General features: G+C 33.8%; 1 protein-coding gene across 2 annotated transcripts; it reads left to right on the forward strand.

Annotated features, from left to right (window-relative positions):
- Positions 1-350: 350 nt before the first annotated feature.
- On the forward strand, positions 351-16,614 carry LOC132547297 (calpain-7-like). 2 transcript variants are annotated; one of them, XM_060211062.1, is made up of 20 exons: positions 351-432; positions 1,278-1,486; positions 2,672-2,777; positions 2,996-3,042; positions 4,064-4,180; positions 4,626-4,702; positions 4,870-5,109; positions 5,627-5,713; positions 6,178-6,304; positions 6,646-6,731; positions 7,425-7,518; positions 7,754-7,900; positions 8,738-8,965; positions 9,618-9,762; positions 10,238-10,337; positions 10,809-10,941; positions 11,548-11,623; positions 12,248-12,459; positions 12,828-12,967; positions 13,158-16,614. In XM_060211062.1, exons 2-20 carry the CDS (start codon positions 1,352-1,354, stop codon positions 13,393-13,395), a joined length of 2,535 nt encoding a protein of 844 aa, XP_060067045.1. In that variant the 5' UTR covers positions 351-432; positions 1,278-1,351; the 3' UTR covers positions 13,396-16,614. The 2 variants fall into 2 exon arrangements, with proteins under 2 accessions (XP_060067045.1, XP_060067046.1); XM_060211063.1 differs by lacking the exons at positions 351-432; positions 1,278-1,486; positions 2,672-2,777; positions 2,996-3,042 and having other exon boundaries at positions 4,155-4,226.
- Positions 16,615-16,912: the final 298 nt, after the last annotated feature.

Below are 16,912 nucleotides of genomic sequence, written 5' to 3' on the forward strand. Positions count from 1 at the left end.
CAAAAATTCTGAGTGAAATATTTGTGAAATGATCCATTTGGTGTAGCGTTCCAATATTTGGTTAATACGCTAATGTTACATACGGCGGCTGATAAGTAAAACAATGTTGAAATGCGTGTATCCTACTTTTCTGTGTAGATGAATATGAAGATAAATATCCATGAACTTCAACTGCTTGCTTTATTTCAATCGTTACGTTGTCGTTTGTGAAATGCCGCTACAATATCCAGCGTTTGAATCCGGAAATCTAGCCAGCTATTTCGTTTTTAATTTCTAGAAACCGAATTGTACTTCCGGTATTTTTTTTGCTCGAATTTAAGTAGTCATTGAACTGTCAACAGTAAATTTTAACCTGTTACGTATCGGAATTGAACAACTTCCTGGACTTCTGGATGTAGAAGTTGGAGCGTTCAGAAATGCTTGAGTGAGAAGGTAACTTAGGTCTACTCAGGTTGCCAATTTTGCCGAATTATAACGTCAGATGCAACAAGCAGTATTACAATTTTACAAAAAACACTTGTTGTTTCTAAAAATGATTGCTTTCTGCATTAGTTTTATTAATCCATTCTTTCCACACTTTATTGATGTTATGTCTAATAATGTATTTAAAACAAGGAACAATAACATGAAAACACATTTTAAATATTTAAAATCAGCTTGTCTATATTGTGCTAAATATAAATAGCTATTACAATGCGAAAATTACGAAATACATAATGACTAATCAACAGATATACATATACATTTATTGTCTTATAAAAAAGATATTTTATTCTCATTTTATTATTGAAGATGATGATCACTGAAGATAGTGATCATGACATGCATGTCATATTGCGTCCATCGTATCTTCTGACAACAAATATGTTGCTTCCATCGATTACATAGACCATTGCTAGAAGATGGGAATACTTTGTTAGGGAAGTAGAGTATACCTTGAGATTCTCATTTTTGATTTGAGAAAAACAGAAGGAAATTCCCAAGAAGGGTTCAAACATACAATGTACATACATGTGAATTACATAAAATACTAATGTGAGTTTTCCTCACAGGTACAGTGTTATTTGCTGTTGTTTTTAAAACTCTAGTCATGCTTTCTTTGCTACAGCCGCATAAAACTGTTGGATATAAATCTTTTAATTTATTGCAAGTACTCTATATTCTTATTTCTGCACACAGAATTTATTAGCAATGCAAGTGAGCCATGAGGAAGTTGAAGTATTGCATATATTGCATTTTTACAGTGGTTTTATATAATTATCTTCCTTTTTTGACAGTTAGTTATCAGAATGGAGGTTCTTGATGACTTCCCCTGAAAATACACGACTTGTTAAGTCAGACTTTCAGTAAAATGGATCCCTCAAATAGCCCTGGTGATCTAGGAGCGGACCCTCTCATCCTTGAAAATGATGGCAAACAGTTTGCATATCTGGCAGTGGAGAATGACAAAGCTGGGAGATATGACACAGCAATGTTTTACTACAATGTGAGCAATTCTGTTTGATAAGGCAGTATTCTACTTTAATTTGATGTAAATAATTTAATATGCCATAGCAAATGTTTTACAGCACACTCATACAATACTAATAAAAAATTTTTTAAAATCAAAATATAACTGATTTTATATCACATTGCACACTCTTTCATATCATTAATCATTCATTATGACTAAGCTAAGTTATAGATACAACAATCATTGGTAAAATATTAACAATATAACTTTACAGAGATATGATGTACATGATTCAGTTATAAGGAAACTGATATTAATTCACACTGACATTGGGAAAAAAAGTGAATAAAAAGAACATGAGAAAGTTTTCAGGTAATATCACAGAAATAAACAGATATAAATGCTTATTACTTGAATTTTTCTTTTACTTTATGTAGTTTAAACATATTTTATTGCCAAGAAAACAAGCCAACAAATTGGGCACAAATTATTGTGACATTATTTTAACCCTCTTCACAAATAACAAACAAACATAATGGGGAAAAACAAGAAGAAGTAAACACGAAATGTACTCCTTATTCTTGGAGGTAAAAATCTACCTTAAAGATTATTTGAAAAGAAATTAAAATCTATTGCTGATTCTGATGAACAAATGTACGTTTCTAAATATTCCCACAATAAGGTCTACAGGAAAGATGTGGTTTCCACAAAAGATATTGATTGCATAGTTTATATTGGCATCCAGTGTATTTAGGCTTTGATATAGTGTTCGCCTCTGCTGACTAAAGCTTGTACAATTGAAAAGGAAGTGATAAGCATTCCCATTTGTTTACTTATAAGTTAAATCATCATTTTTTGCTGATGTTTTTGAGAAGTCCAGAAAGCAACTTCCAAAAATTTAATAAGTGCTGTTTGATACTTATCTCATTTGATTCTTGGAGATATAGTGGGTTCTCAAACTTTGAATGAATCCCACTGGATTTCTGATTGTGTCTGGTAGAAAAATGTGACTTTAATCCAGATTGAATGACAATTTATTTTTTTCACTGTTTGATGCATGCACACAATTGATATAGGAATAACAAAAAGTAGTGACAACAGAAGTGGAAGTTATTTGATCAAATTCAGTGTTTTTTGTTTCTGAATTTGGATTAAGTTGTTGTCAGTGTAAATGTGTATAGTTTATATAAACATGTAATTTATCATGTATTTATCTAGGAGGCAGCCCAGGCACTCCTCTCAGCAGCTCTGGCTGGATCAACAATGTCAGGCATCATCACCCACGCCAACGAATACATCCTTCGAGCAGAGGCTCTCAGATCAAGTAACTTACCAGAAAGTTGTTTAAAAACATGATAGTAATGTTTACAAGCATATTTTTGCGTAGATGAATACTTTATCAAATGAAGTTGTGTTACAGATATCATTCATAATTTTTTTCTTTTAACCTGATATTGTTCAGTTAAAACTTATTAACAACATTTTGTTTATATTACCTAAATACCTTAAATAACACAGTAATATCATATATTATCGATTCAGATCTGCAGGCAGCACCAGTAAACCAAGGACAAAAATCTCAAGAAAAGGTATCCTTGATATATTTTGTATTTAAAAAATGGTTATATACATGTATATTTTGGAAAGTTTAATTCCATCTGCTCTTTTAAGCAGGTTTTGATTGTTGTGTCATTAGTGTGCATGATTAAAATTATGTCATTTCTCTGATGTTACTCTCACAAACAATTGATTTAACAAGAACAAGGACAGATAACTCTGAATTGATTTAACAAGAACAAGGACAGATAACTCTGCATTACAAAAAGATAAAATTACCAGTTTATCAGCTGTAGTATGAATAATTTTAGATAAAATCTTATTTTTATGTGTGTTCATTTATCTAGAAGTAATAACAAATGCTGTTTGAGAAAATGTCATCAGATAATATGATCAAGGGAGAACAGCCATACTTTATAGGTTATTGAAATCAGTAGCAAGTAGTGATGGGATGAGACTTGGATATAATCGATTATATAATCATTTAATCTCATTTGGTGCAATGATTGTATATTTTTTATAATTGATCATCAGTATCTTAGTATTTTCTTGTGTTTTAGCAAAAACAAAATTAAAATTAGGCATAAAAAAGATTCCAATGGCAAGTAATATGCATTCTTATGCTAATTCTAGGTAAGAGAAGAGTTTTAGGTTAAAGGTGCAAAAAATAAAATATTACTGCAAATGAAGATGCATTCACATAATGAATATTGAACACACTTTTGCCCAATCTTGTAATTCATTAACTGTATTGAAAAGCCTACCTAATCTTAAACGATGAGTGATGATAGATTTTAACTGATTTTCTCTTAGCATGTGTTGAGAATACAAGTGATATTGTATCAAAAAAATTGAAATACTTTTTGGAGTTTAATATGAAATTTTTGTTTTTTGAGTTGGAGAACAATTTTATTTTGCTCATATATATATTGTATATGTATCCCCTTATGACTTAGAATCAGTATACAATTTCCTTGGATGAAGTTTCATGTTTCTGAGAATGTTGCTTTGCTACCTACATGCCTTGATGTATGCTTTTATCTGTTTATGCAGATGGATCTAGAAAGAGCGACATTTCTTCTTCACCAAGCATTTGACGAGGACGAAGCAGGGAATGAGACAGAGGCTAGAGAACTGTATACAGAATCTTGTGACCTGTTCCTCAACATTGTAGGTCAAGTCAGAAATGAGAAAATCTAAATTTGCAAGGTTTTCCGTAAGAACAGAATACTGTCTTTTTGTGCATGTTCAATTATACAAAGATAAAAATATAGGGTGATTATTAATAAAACAGTTTCATAAAGTTATTTCACCTTTAATAATGTTCCTACTTCCTGGGGCTTTTGTACTTAATAAAACTTCCCTCTTTCAAATGTTCAAAGTAAATGCCTGTTGTCCCCAGAACAGTTTGATACCCTTCAGTCATTCATTTTACATCAAGTATTCATTGTTTCTATCAGAATTTTCAAGACTTTTTAATAGCTTGACACTATTAAAAATGCTGAGTCTTTTCCAAGTTTATATTGATTGGTTAAGGTCAGGTGTTTACTTCACATTTTATAATGATGATATTGCATGTTTTTTTCTCAACAAATGTTTAATTCATATTTGACAGAGAAAGGCAGCCATGGAGAGAAAGGACAAAACACTAACAGATAAGGTTACCGTCCTAGCAACAAAAGCTCTGGATAGGTCAGTTATTTGTCAAAACACAGATTTTTGAACTTCAAATGCACAATAACAGGGCCATAATTCACAGTTGTTCAAACCTGTACTGATTGTTAGATTATCCATATAGCTTCAAAATTGTAACAGTACCTATTGGTATTATTAGTATGCATCTAACTTTTTATCTACAGAGCTGAAGAATTAAAGAAAAAGCAGGAGGGTCCTGCCAAGAGCCCTAAACCAGTGCAGACACCTCAGAATGATGGAAGAGGGATACCACCACTGGGATATGGGGCATTTCTTGATGATGAGAATGAGAGAGGCACACCACAGGCCACTCGGCAGAATGTAAGGCCTCAGGGCCAGTCCTCTACTGGATTAGTAAATGTTGGACCCTCAGGTTATACAAAGGAGGAGATAGCCACAATCAGGTCAGTATCCTTCCAGTTATTTAAAGGCAGAGTAACATTGAGGTCACTATTCCTCAGTTATTTAAGAGAAATAGAGAGCCACAATCAGGTCATTATCCCTCGGATTATGTAAAAATGGAGCTGCAGTCAATTCAGTATCCCTTTGATTATTTAAAGGTGGAGTCACATAGAGGTCAGTAGTCCTTGGTTATTAAAGGGAGATAAAGAACTACAATTATGTCTTTACCCTCTGACTTTTAAAGGAGGAAACTATCAGGAAGAATGATATGCTACATCATAGGATGGTATCAGCTGTCATTATCCCTCTTTGACATGAACTGTCGATATTGCTCCTATCAGTGACATTTTAATAATGCTTTTTAACTTTGTTATATGAATGATGGATGTGCATGGATGTGAATCACTGGTTTATCACTTAGATTATGTTGATAGGAGACAGTGAAATTGATAATTCAAAATAGAAATTATTTTTCTCTGCAGCTATGTTAGCAATGATTTCTCTCTGTTTGTTTTATAGGAAAACATCCTTCATCAACAGTCGAGAATATGTGCCTTTTATGAGTGTAGACATGAAGGAAAGATTCGCCTACCCCATGCCTTTTGAGTGAGTAAATAGAAACCTTTCTATCTTACCACTTTTATATTCTAGATAAAATTTGCTCTTCTGGAAAAGTGAAAAGTTTACATAATATGCATACAGAGGTCACATGATTAGTGCTATAAGATCATATCATTAATTAGTTGACAGGAACAGTATGTGTTAATTAGTGTTTACATTTTAAGTTAGCTAACTTCCTTAGCCTCAGCATCAATTATGAACTAAATTGTACAGCATATGATTTCATCTACTTTTATCATGAGATTTCATTATATTGTCAGCTCTTTCTTGTTTGTTCATTTGTGTTTTTGCAAATTGTGTAATGCATCATTATAAGTTACCTTTACAAATAACCCTTGATAAATTTTACCTGTATATTTAATGCCACCATGTTTATCTGCAGATTCCAGTTTTGTTTTTATGTTAACTTTTCTGAAGAATAGTTTTACTATTTTTGTTTCAAATTACAGAGATAAACATGGAAAACTAAGCCTTTCTCCAAAACAGAAGAAAAATTTATCTGGTTGGGTACGACCAGAAGATTTTCAGGACGACCCAAAACTTATTCTGGCTGTTTCTTGTTTTAGCATCAAGCAGGTGAGCTATACTGATTATATGATAAACAAGATATGATGATAATTGTTTGATTTGATTAACAGGAATAGTTTGATGATTATTTCTCCGATTCCTGATTGTAGTCGTTATTTCCTATACATCACCAAGAACAAGTGTACAATGATATGAAGAGGAGTGCTTCAGGGTATTTGTGTTGTTTGTCAGATTTTTTATTTTCAAGAAGATATCTTTTCCTTTGTCTGACAATCATGACAGCTAGGTTATATTTGGGTCATGGTGTAGCCACAGGATTTTGATGTCATAAAGTGTAAGTTATTACTTACAACATGTGTTTATAAGGCTGTATATAATTTGTGTTTCAGACTGTCGTATCTGACTGCAGTTTTGTAGCATCTTTGGCCATCAGTGCTCAATATGAACGTCGCTTTAAAAAGAAGCTGATCACCAGGTAAGTGAGTTCTTACCAATAAACAATCACCAGGTAAATAATCTTAAACTAACAAGTAATCACCAGGTAAATAATCTTAAACTAACAAGTAATCACCAGGTAAATAATCTTAAACCAACAAGTAATCACCAGGTAAATAATCTTAAACCAACAAGTATTGGATTGATTTTCGGTGAAAAAAAGTGCGGACATTACATGGGTTTTTACGGTAATCACCAGGTAAATAAGATTTTTACTAACAGGTTGTCAACAGATAAATAAGCTGTAGGTCAGTATTCTGATCATAGAGGGATTCTTAAACTTCCCTCCACCTCATTCCCATTTTCTCTTGCGAATAAAGGCATCATTTCTTCACACTATCTTTGTTATCAAGGGTGATTGATATATCTTTCTGATAAAACCTGATTATCTTATTGTTGTTAAATTACTTTCATTAGACATTAAGGAAAATTACCTTTTTGAATAACAACAGTAAAATTAGCAGTATAACACCAATCAAATGTAGTGTTTTTTTATGTTATGTCACTGAATTATGATATATTTGTGACATTCACTAATGGCTGCTTTGTCCCTTTGAATGCTTCCATAGGGATAAATACAGTTATGGTAGATATAAGGTCACAGTGGAGATATTAAGTTTGGAATAGAGGTCTGACTAAAGATATAATGCTTATATTTACATCATATTTCCAGCATAATCTACCCACAGAACAGACAGGGACAGCCTGTGTATAATCCATGTGGCAAGTACATGATCAAACTCCACATTAATGGAGTACAAAGAAAGGTTAGTCATTATGTGATGTTGATCTTGTTCACTTTCCCCTCCTTATTTCTTATCTTGCTTGTTGATTTCTTTTTTTTTTGAAAAGAACTACCATATTTAAACTCAATATCTTGTTATAGAATTGGATAGCGATGTAGAATGTTTCTGTCTTCTCATAATTACAAAATCTTATAAAATCGCCACTCATTTCTAAATTCTACTGGTCTCTAGCATGAATTCTTGTCTCCCTGGCCAGGTTGTAATAGATGACTTTTTACCAATGGGACGAGATGGCCAGCTGCTATGTTCCTTTTCTAACAATAAGAATGAATTGTGGGTGTCACTGCTGGAGAAAGCCTACATGAAAGTGATGGGAGGATATGACTTTCCAGGGTCTAATTCAGTAAGTAAACCAGTAGCCCTGTAGCCATAGGTTTAGTGGCTATGAATTATGAAGATGATGGGAGGATATGACTTTTAAGGGTCTAATATTTCAGTAAGTGAACTATTAACCCTGTATCAGTAGGTCTAATACATATAAATTATGTAGATGTTTGGGGATAGTATGATTTTTAAGGGTCTAATATTTCAGTAAGTGAACCAGTAGCCCTGTAGCCTTAGGCTTAGTGGCTATGAATTATGAAGATGATGGGAGGATATTACTTTTAAGGGTCTAATATTTCAGTAAATGAACTATTAACCCTGTATCAGTAGGTCTAATACATATAAATCATGTAGATGTTTGGGGATAGTATGATTTTTAAGGGTCTAATATTTCAGTAAGTGAACCATTAGCCCTGTAACCTTAGGCTTAGTGGCTATAAATTATGAAGATGATGGGGGATATGATTTTTAAGGGTATAATATTTCAGTTAGTGAACAAGAAACCCTGTTTCATTAGGTCTAGCATCTATGAATTATGAAGATGATGGAAGGATATGACTTTCCATGGTCAGATAATTCAGTAAGTAAACCAACAGTATTGTATCATGAGGCCTCACATCTGTCATGATGGGCATGTAAGGCAAATAGATGTAGATAACAGGAGAGTTTCACATTGTATAGCTCAGTAAATCTAATATTAACGTTATTTAAAAAGCTTAGATTCTATATGTGCCAGGGCATCCATAAAGACTTTACAGTGATATACATATTCCATAATTATGTTCAGTGAGCCAGAACTTTGTCTATAATGTGTCATACTCTATCACTATTGTTTAACAAGAACCTGTCTCTTTAGAGTATAGATCTACATGCTCTTACTGGCTGGATTCCTGAGAGATTAGCCTTACGCAAAAAGTCAAAGGAATTTGATCGCGACAGAGAATTCAGACGAATCTTAGATCGTTTCCACAAAGGTCACTGTCTCATCACTGTAGCAACAGGAGAACTGTCCGAGGTTGAAGCTGATCGTGCTGGACTTGTACCAACCCATGCTTATGCTATGCTTGACATACGTGAAGAAATGGTTTGTGCTAGAAATTGTTTACTGTAAATGGAGAAACTGTGACAAATGTGAATCTTCTTGCATGAAATATTTCTGTGAATTGTTTGAATTTTAATGCACCATTTTTTGAAGATATTATTGGTTAGAAAAGTTTGAATATTGTAAGGTTTTTAATAAATCTTAATTGTAATTATGTTTGTCTGCAATAGATATTTCTTTACTGAGTGATTTGAAGATCTACAATAAGGTTTTTATTAAATGCTATGTCAAAAACAGTTTGATTGAAGGTTACCACTATGGAATTAATCATGAAATGATTTTTGATGAATACAATTTTTCGGTATTTGTCCCAAAAAAACTTTGCAAGTCATCCAAAAATATGAATTCCATTGATTTTTTGGGATCACTACCTAAAGCAATTACCTCATATGTGAGAAAATACAACAGTGTTAATTCATGGTTTTGTGAAGTGGCTAAATACTTCAGCATTAGCCCAAATTCCCACAGGTGAATAACTGAAAATTCATGGCAAAATCAGGAACACTAAATTTTTCTCTCTTCTGGAAAAATTTTGGTTCATATAAAATTAATTATCTTTATGTACTTCATCAATAAATCTTTAAATTGTGTTAATATTTGTCTATAACAAATTCATCTTTACTAAACCATACAGGGTAAGAGGTTATTCATGTTGAAAAACCCCTGGAGCCACTTAAGGTGGAAAGGCAACTTTTCAGAAGTAGACATGGCAAACTGGACTCCGCAGTTACAGAAACTCCTAAACTATGACCCGAAAAGTGCTCAGACCTATGACAATGGTAAGATGACTTTCACATTTAGACGGTGGGAGTAGGGGATATAAGGGGTCAAATTTGGACAGGGTCGTGAGGTCAGTAGTAGGTGAAATAGATTGTGAGATATCAACATTGAGAGATTTGGACAAAGTGTATATATAGTTAGAGATGATGACAGGGTATGGCAAGTTTTTTAGAGGCAAATATATGTATCTTTATTTACATGTTTGGTTTTTGATTATTGAATGTCCTGTTAATAGATATGTTAATTCAAGGATGACTTCCAGACATATGCAAGGTGAGTGCATGTGATAAGCGTGATTGCTTTTGGGATGTTGATATTTGTGATATGTTCATGCAAGTCGCCTTGTGATAATAAGGAACAAACACTGCCAAATGCCCTATGCAGGATGTCTGTATCAATCAGAATTAATGTTAAGGTGTTTAATGTTGTACCAGTCAGAATGAATTTTTATATAAAAGTTTTCTTCATTGACAGGGGTTTTCTGGATAGATTATGATTCTCTGCTCCATTTCTTTGATGTCATCTACCTGAACTGGAGTCCAGAACTCTTCAAATATACACATTGTGTTCACTCGTAAGTTGTCAGCACTGTCAGATAGAGAAGAGAGAATTATAAAATCTGAACATTGTCAATAACTAGTGAGACAATATTATCGTTTAGTTCTTTTTCGTTTTCATGTCCTAGTCATTGTTCTTTTGGAGAGGGATAGGTGGGGAGGGAGAGCATTTAGTGTTACCAATGTCTGTTTGTGGTATCCCATTCAGAATCAGTGTTGTACATTTTGTATTTCAAGAGCCTCTCAACAGAATTGGTTCAAATTTTCCCTATTGTGTCATAACATAATGTTCTACATCTAATCATATTCTAATTCTTATAGGAGCATTTGTATTCATATCTTAGAGGCAAGTGTTAGTTAAAAAAGCTATATAAAGCAGTTAGCTTGGCAAAATAGCATTTGGAATTTCATTGTGCTTTACTAATATATTGGTAGATGATCAAAGAATTCCATTTTTCTTGTCAGTCATTGATCTCCTGATGTTTCAGTACGTGGGCAGCTAAGGAAGGTCCTAAGAAAGACTCCTATAATATCAGTGACAACCCCCAGTACAGACTGGAGATCAAAACAGCACAACCTGCAGCTATCTGGATACTTCTGACACGGCATATAACAGACAAGGTAAGGGTCATGGTCACAGCTTACAGGAATATGCATAAAATTTAGGTGTCAAGGGCACATTAGCAAGGAAACACAAAGAGTGTATTTGTGCTAAGGTCACAGTACACTGGAAAGCCTTTAGTGAAGGTGTCAAAGTCCCAGGTCACAACAAAAAACATACAGGACACATACCAATGTCATGGTGACAGCTACCACCAAAACACATACAATGTAGGTGTCATGGTGACAGCTATCACCTAAACACATGCAGTGTAGGTGTCACGGGCAAAGTTCACAGGAAAACTTACAATATGGTTGTCAAGCTCACAGTTTGCTTCTGATACATTATTTCTCACACACAGTAGTTAAGGTCAAGGTCACTAGCAGTTGATACTTTATCTCTCGCCACAGTAGTTAAGTTTAAGGTCACAGTTAACTGCCATTTGGGTTATGTTTAAATTATGATTTGTTAACATCAACAAAAATAGATATATAATGCTTCATTTCTCAATAGAAACAGACTTTATTTGATCAAGAATGAAGATATTCATAGAGATGTCAATGCTATTTAGACATATTAGAATTGAAGTTAAGATTTAATGTGAATGTAATCGTTCTTATTTTTAGGATGACTTTGCAGACAATAAGGAGTTTATCACTTTACTGGTTTATAAAACTGGTGGCAAGAAGGTCTTCTATCCTTGTGAGTACATAACACCCACACATAGTTGAAAGAGTGTAGCAATTAATTGGATTGTGCATAATTTGTGCAGTGTTCATTGGTATCTTAGCATTAAGTGTTGTAGCAGTAAGTTTTAGATATAATTAAATTTTGGTTATTAGTAGTCAAGACTGAAGTGTCAAAGGTCAAACATGACCACTTTGAAAATAAAATTTCTGTAAAGTATGTATCATTTAATGATTGCCATGAGAGAATCAGTTTACAGCATGGCATGTTTACATCAATTTCTAATCCTCATATTGATATTTATAATGATCAGTCAAGATTTAACAAGTAAAGATCATTTAAATCCTGTTTTAAAAATTTCTGGGAGCAAAGACTGGTAATCACATGATTCCTGATGGGGTGTGGCAGATATCACAAGCCTATATTGACTTCATTTTTGTTCTATTATTTTTTCCCCTTTTCCTCTTTTTTTTTCTTTCTTTTTTAAGAGGTGGTCTAGTATGTAATTGATTAAGTTAGGTCATATTGATAAAATGTATTGAAGTCTTTGGTAGCAATTTGGTACAATTAATTTGACCATAACCTCTGTGCCTATATATTTAACATGTGTGATGATATAGGAGATGACTTTGTGTCTAGATTCCCCGCCCCCATACAAGGATGGAGTGAGAATCAACACACCACATTACCTATGTAAGATGGTAGAGGAAAGAGGGAGTACCAGTTATACTCTGGTTGTGTCACAGTATGAGAAAAACAACACAATCCACTACTCACTACGGGTCTATGCCTCGTGTGAGTTCACCATGACAAAGATACTGGATCCCTACCAAAAACAGTTTGACAAACGGGTGAGTATGTGAGTACAGGAGTTATAACCACAAAAAACAAAAACAAAAAAACAAACAGGTGAGTATGTCAGGAGTTGTGACCTGAAGGTCAAATCGATATCAGATCAGGAAAGAAGATATTGATGTGTTACACATGAATGCTCAGTGGAAGGGTAGATTGAGGGAGGAGGGTGAGACTGTAGTAATTGATGTCCCTTAATGAGTTAAGATATTGATGCATTGCAGAAAAATAGTCAGTAAAAGGGTAGATCTGCTGGGGACTGTAGCAATTGAAATCCCTTGATGATATAAGATGTTGATGTGCTTCATCTTCTAGGGGCTGTAGTAATTGATGTACCTTGATGAGTTAAGATATTGATGTGTTACAGATAAATGGTCAATGGAAGGGTAGATCTGCAGGGGGCTGTAGCAACTACAGTGATACCCACGGCCTCAATCCAATATACCAAGTACAGCTTGACAACAGTACGACGGACAACTACATTATGATAGAACTGCTGGGACCAAAGTAAGTTACAGTGTAAAAGTATCCTTAACTCAACTGTTGTAGTTTGTATTTATGATCACTTGCAATTGTTCCAGCTCGTCATTATTTTCCAATCACCTCTAATTTTAAAGCTAAGGCAATAATCGTGACAGTTGAGAAATGTGGTGGCAAGTGACACACATTCATATGAAATAAATTTTTACTTTTGCAGGCAATACAGTGTTGGATTTGAGGTACGATCAGTTAGTGAGAATGTTCCGGGAGCTCCTGGAACATTCACAAAGACAACCTCTGGAGATTTCCGTCCTGGATACTGTGTGTTGCAGTTGGATAAGCTATCAGGTGGTGTTTACAACATACAGCCCTGTACATTCCTACCCAATCAGGAAGGACCATTCTTCCTTGATATAAGTAGTGCAAAACACTTCAATGTGGCTCAAATACAGTGATCTTTGTCTATCCATTCATCATCTTACAAGAATCAACTGTCGTTAATTAAAGTTCTAAACACTTCACAGTGTTTCCTTGGCATGCTCATTAGACCAACGAACATGTTGTTGAGGTACTGTGCTTAACAAGCAGAACATGCCTGTTCCTACAAGGGCAGATAACAGACAGTTGATGGAAACAAAACCATGGATAACTGTCTGGTACAGTGGCTATACATTGGATTTCAACTTCATTGAGGAACTCCCTGTCACCAGAAATATCATTCTACGATAACACTTGTGCTGATGCAATGGTATAGGGTACGTGATGTGTTCCCTGACAGTGAGCTGTTTCAGACAACACAATATCCAGGGGTTTAAAAGGTTAAAGATGTATCACAGGGAAGCATCGTTGTGGTCTAGAAAGGTTTGAGAAAGGTTGATAAGGAAATCCAAACTCACTCAGGGCACATTGCCTTCTTATAGTAGTAAGTGATATTAACAATTAAGTCTGGAGGCTTATAGCAACATCTTCTGTACCTTAAGTGCTGTAAATGACTGAAGGTGTGTGTCATTTTGATTGTGGAGTGTTATGAATCCAACTAACTGTGATATAAAAGGAGCCACTGAAGGAGATATTCTATTTTGTCTCTTTCAACACCTCAAATGTATGATGCATGAAGGTGAACCTTGATAATTGTGCTAAATAGTTTACATGTTGTTTCAAGTAGAGACCTACAAATGTGTGATACAAGTGTCGATTTCATGTTTTTCAATTAGGTTTGAACTTTCATTTTATAGAAAAATATAGCATTTGTTCTGTCCTCAGTTCCAACAGGTTATATGTCAACTTTTAAACCTGTTCAGGGTTCCTTATTGAAGACAAGCTATATGTGGTTCTGCACATCCTCGATACTCCAGGGATTACAATCATTTTCACTTTCAGCATAGATATATCATAAAATGTTTACTTACACAACACAAAATAGAATAAGTAGAAAAACTGCCTTCCATTAAAATCGTTTTTTTCCTTGTTAACATTCTACTTCTGAATGAATGATCAGAGTTCAACCAACTTCTATTGGTCTGAAACCAGTATTTTACAACATCTGATCTTGTCAAGGAAGGCTATTAAAAAAAGGACTGCCTTAAATCTATAGATAATATTCATGCTATAACATGTAGTGAAAAACGTTTTGCAGTCCTGACAATTATGTTGATTTATTTGACCTGTCTTCCTCTAATAGTTCTGTGAATGTGTTGTAGAATCAGTAATCATCAAGGTGGCGCTTTGTACGTGCTACTCAATCATCTGATATATTTCTTAGTTCTCAGCATTCACAAGTCTTTGGTAGACAGACTGAATATGAAAATGTTCTCTTAAGAATAGAGGCTGTTTTTGGTATTGTTCTCTTATTGGCTTAGTCAAAATTATTCTGACATTCTGTCAACTTTCTTATAGCAGTCTGGTTTTGTTGAACATCAGAACTCTTGATTCCACAAAAAAGTATGGCAAATAGGCAAATCATGCCTGTGTCAGCATCTGAAAGATTGGAAAGAATGGTCATTCCACTTACATGGTGCAGCTCTGATGGTCATCCATCAACCATCCCAGTCCGATGTTAACAAGAGTTCCATGGGGGCCCTGTATTGTTAAACTGGATATTTCACTTGAAAATTATGTTTTGCCCAAAGATGAGAAATTTCGGGCGAATTGGACTTAATTATTACTAATGACTATTTTTTTCTATATTATCTTGGTTTTCAGTATTATGCTTTCATTGCAGACCTCTGATTTACACAAAATTTAGTTCCCTTCACCCAAGGATAATTGAAACCAAATTTGGTTGAAATATTTTCATTGTAACAGAAGACAATGGATATCAAGTATTACATCTAACCTATAGGATCACACCCTTCAATCTGCAGGAGGGTGAAACCTACTGTTTACCTGAAATTGAGATCCCTTTAAAAGACGCTTTGGACTAAGTTTCAAAATTGTGTCATTCCTTGAAATAAGAATTTGCTTAATTGCCTTAATTCCCTCCCACCACTCTGGTACCACGGACAAAAGACTTACAATTCCTCTCAACCCTAGCATGTATCTAAACAAATTTTGTGAAAATGCTGTCAACCCAATAGAATAAGAAAAATGCATAGTAAAATGTTTCCTCTATCTTCACTACATATATATAGTCCCTGACTCTTTCCATCCAGGTGAGCTAAAAATTGATAGAATGTCGGAATAATTCCGGTTATATTGGCTAAGACATTTTTGCTATTGACTTTTCTTTCAGGTTACACAAATTTGTTGTACACAAGTTCTTCTCTTTATTGTGTCTATATAAAGTAACTAGTGGTGTTTTATATGAAAATATTGTTTTGTGTTAAACAGAACAAATAGTTTAACAGTAAGAATCATTATGTCTTGTGTTATACATACCTACAATTTTCCACCAATCAATAATGGGACTTGGAAATAATACAACATGATTGTTTGACCTGGGTGCTCTGGGTGATTTTGCAGTCATAAACTGAGTACCAACCAAGGCAGTAATAATAGTAACGATGATGATTTATGTACGTTGTTATAAAATATTCATGAAAAGCAATAAAAACTTAAACACATACTTTGTTCTTCAAATCATGATATATTTGATCACATAGTTTATCTTAAAGAGGTATTCAGTAACATTTTGTGAAAATTTATCATTATTTTCAAAAAGGTAACATCATTGCAATGATGTGCATGCCAACCAGGTATTTCTACCATCAGTATACAAAACCAACACAAGCTTGATTAGTATATGGTAAATGTTCATGTTTTTTTATTTATATAAAATGAGGCCTGTTAGCAGATCCTCTGTCACACATGGTGATATGAATGCTCTGAAGGAATTAAAAAGATATTAAAAAGAAGCCAATCAATTTGATTTGAAGTATTATTGAGGTTGGGAATTGGACAACTTATAAATTACACTCAATATTTACATTTAGATAATTAGAGTCTGAATAGCTGACACAAACTACTGCAATTTTTATATTCATCCCACTATGTTTGTTTCATTCAATTAGGCTGATAAGATGAAAACCAACTCTATCAGAAAGTCACATATATTTATGTAACTGCTAAATTATATGACTGCATACTATGTCTGATAAATAGATCACTAGCATGTTTAAGTAGACATTTTGTAATATACACAACCTGTTTCTCCAAGATTTGATAATTTAATAATATTAATAAAATGTAGTATAAAACATTTCTTGATGTCTTGTCTTCATTCAAGGGAACTTAAGCTATATGTTGAGAGAATAATACAGAAACACTTATCTCCAGGCAACTGGGAGAATTCATGTTTTGAAGGATTTTTTTATATGACAATTTTATGACTATCAATTTTTTCTACGTTTAACTATTTTTAGATTTGGCCTTTTTGCATTTTTGAATGTGTAACATTTATCAATTTACGTTTAGGCTATACGAATCTACAGTTTAAAGAATTCAAGTAAAGCACGCTCAGGATAACTGATCCTA

The sequence above is a fragment of the Ylistrum balloti genome, unplaced genomic scaffold (genome assembly GCF_031769215.1).
Source record: "Ylistrum balloti isolate Yb309-2 unplaced genomic scaffold, AGI_CSIRO_Ybal_v1 Utg369946, whole genome shotgun sequence".
Classification (NCBI taxonomy): Eukaryota; Metazoa; Mollusca; class Bivalvia; order Pectinida; family Pectinidae; genus Ylistrum; species Ylistrum balloti.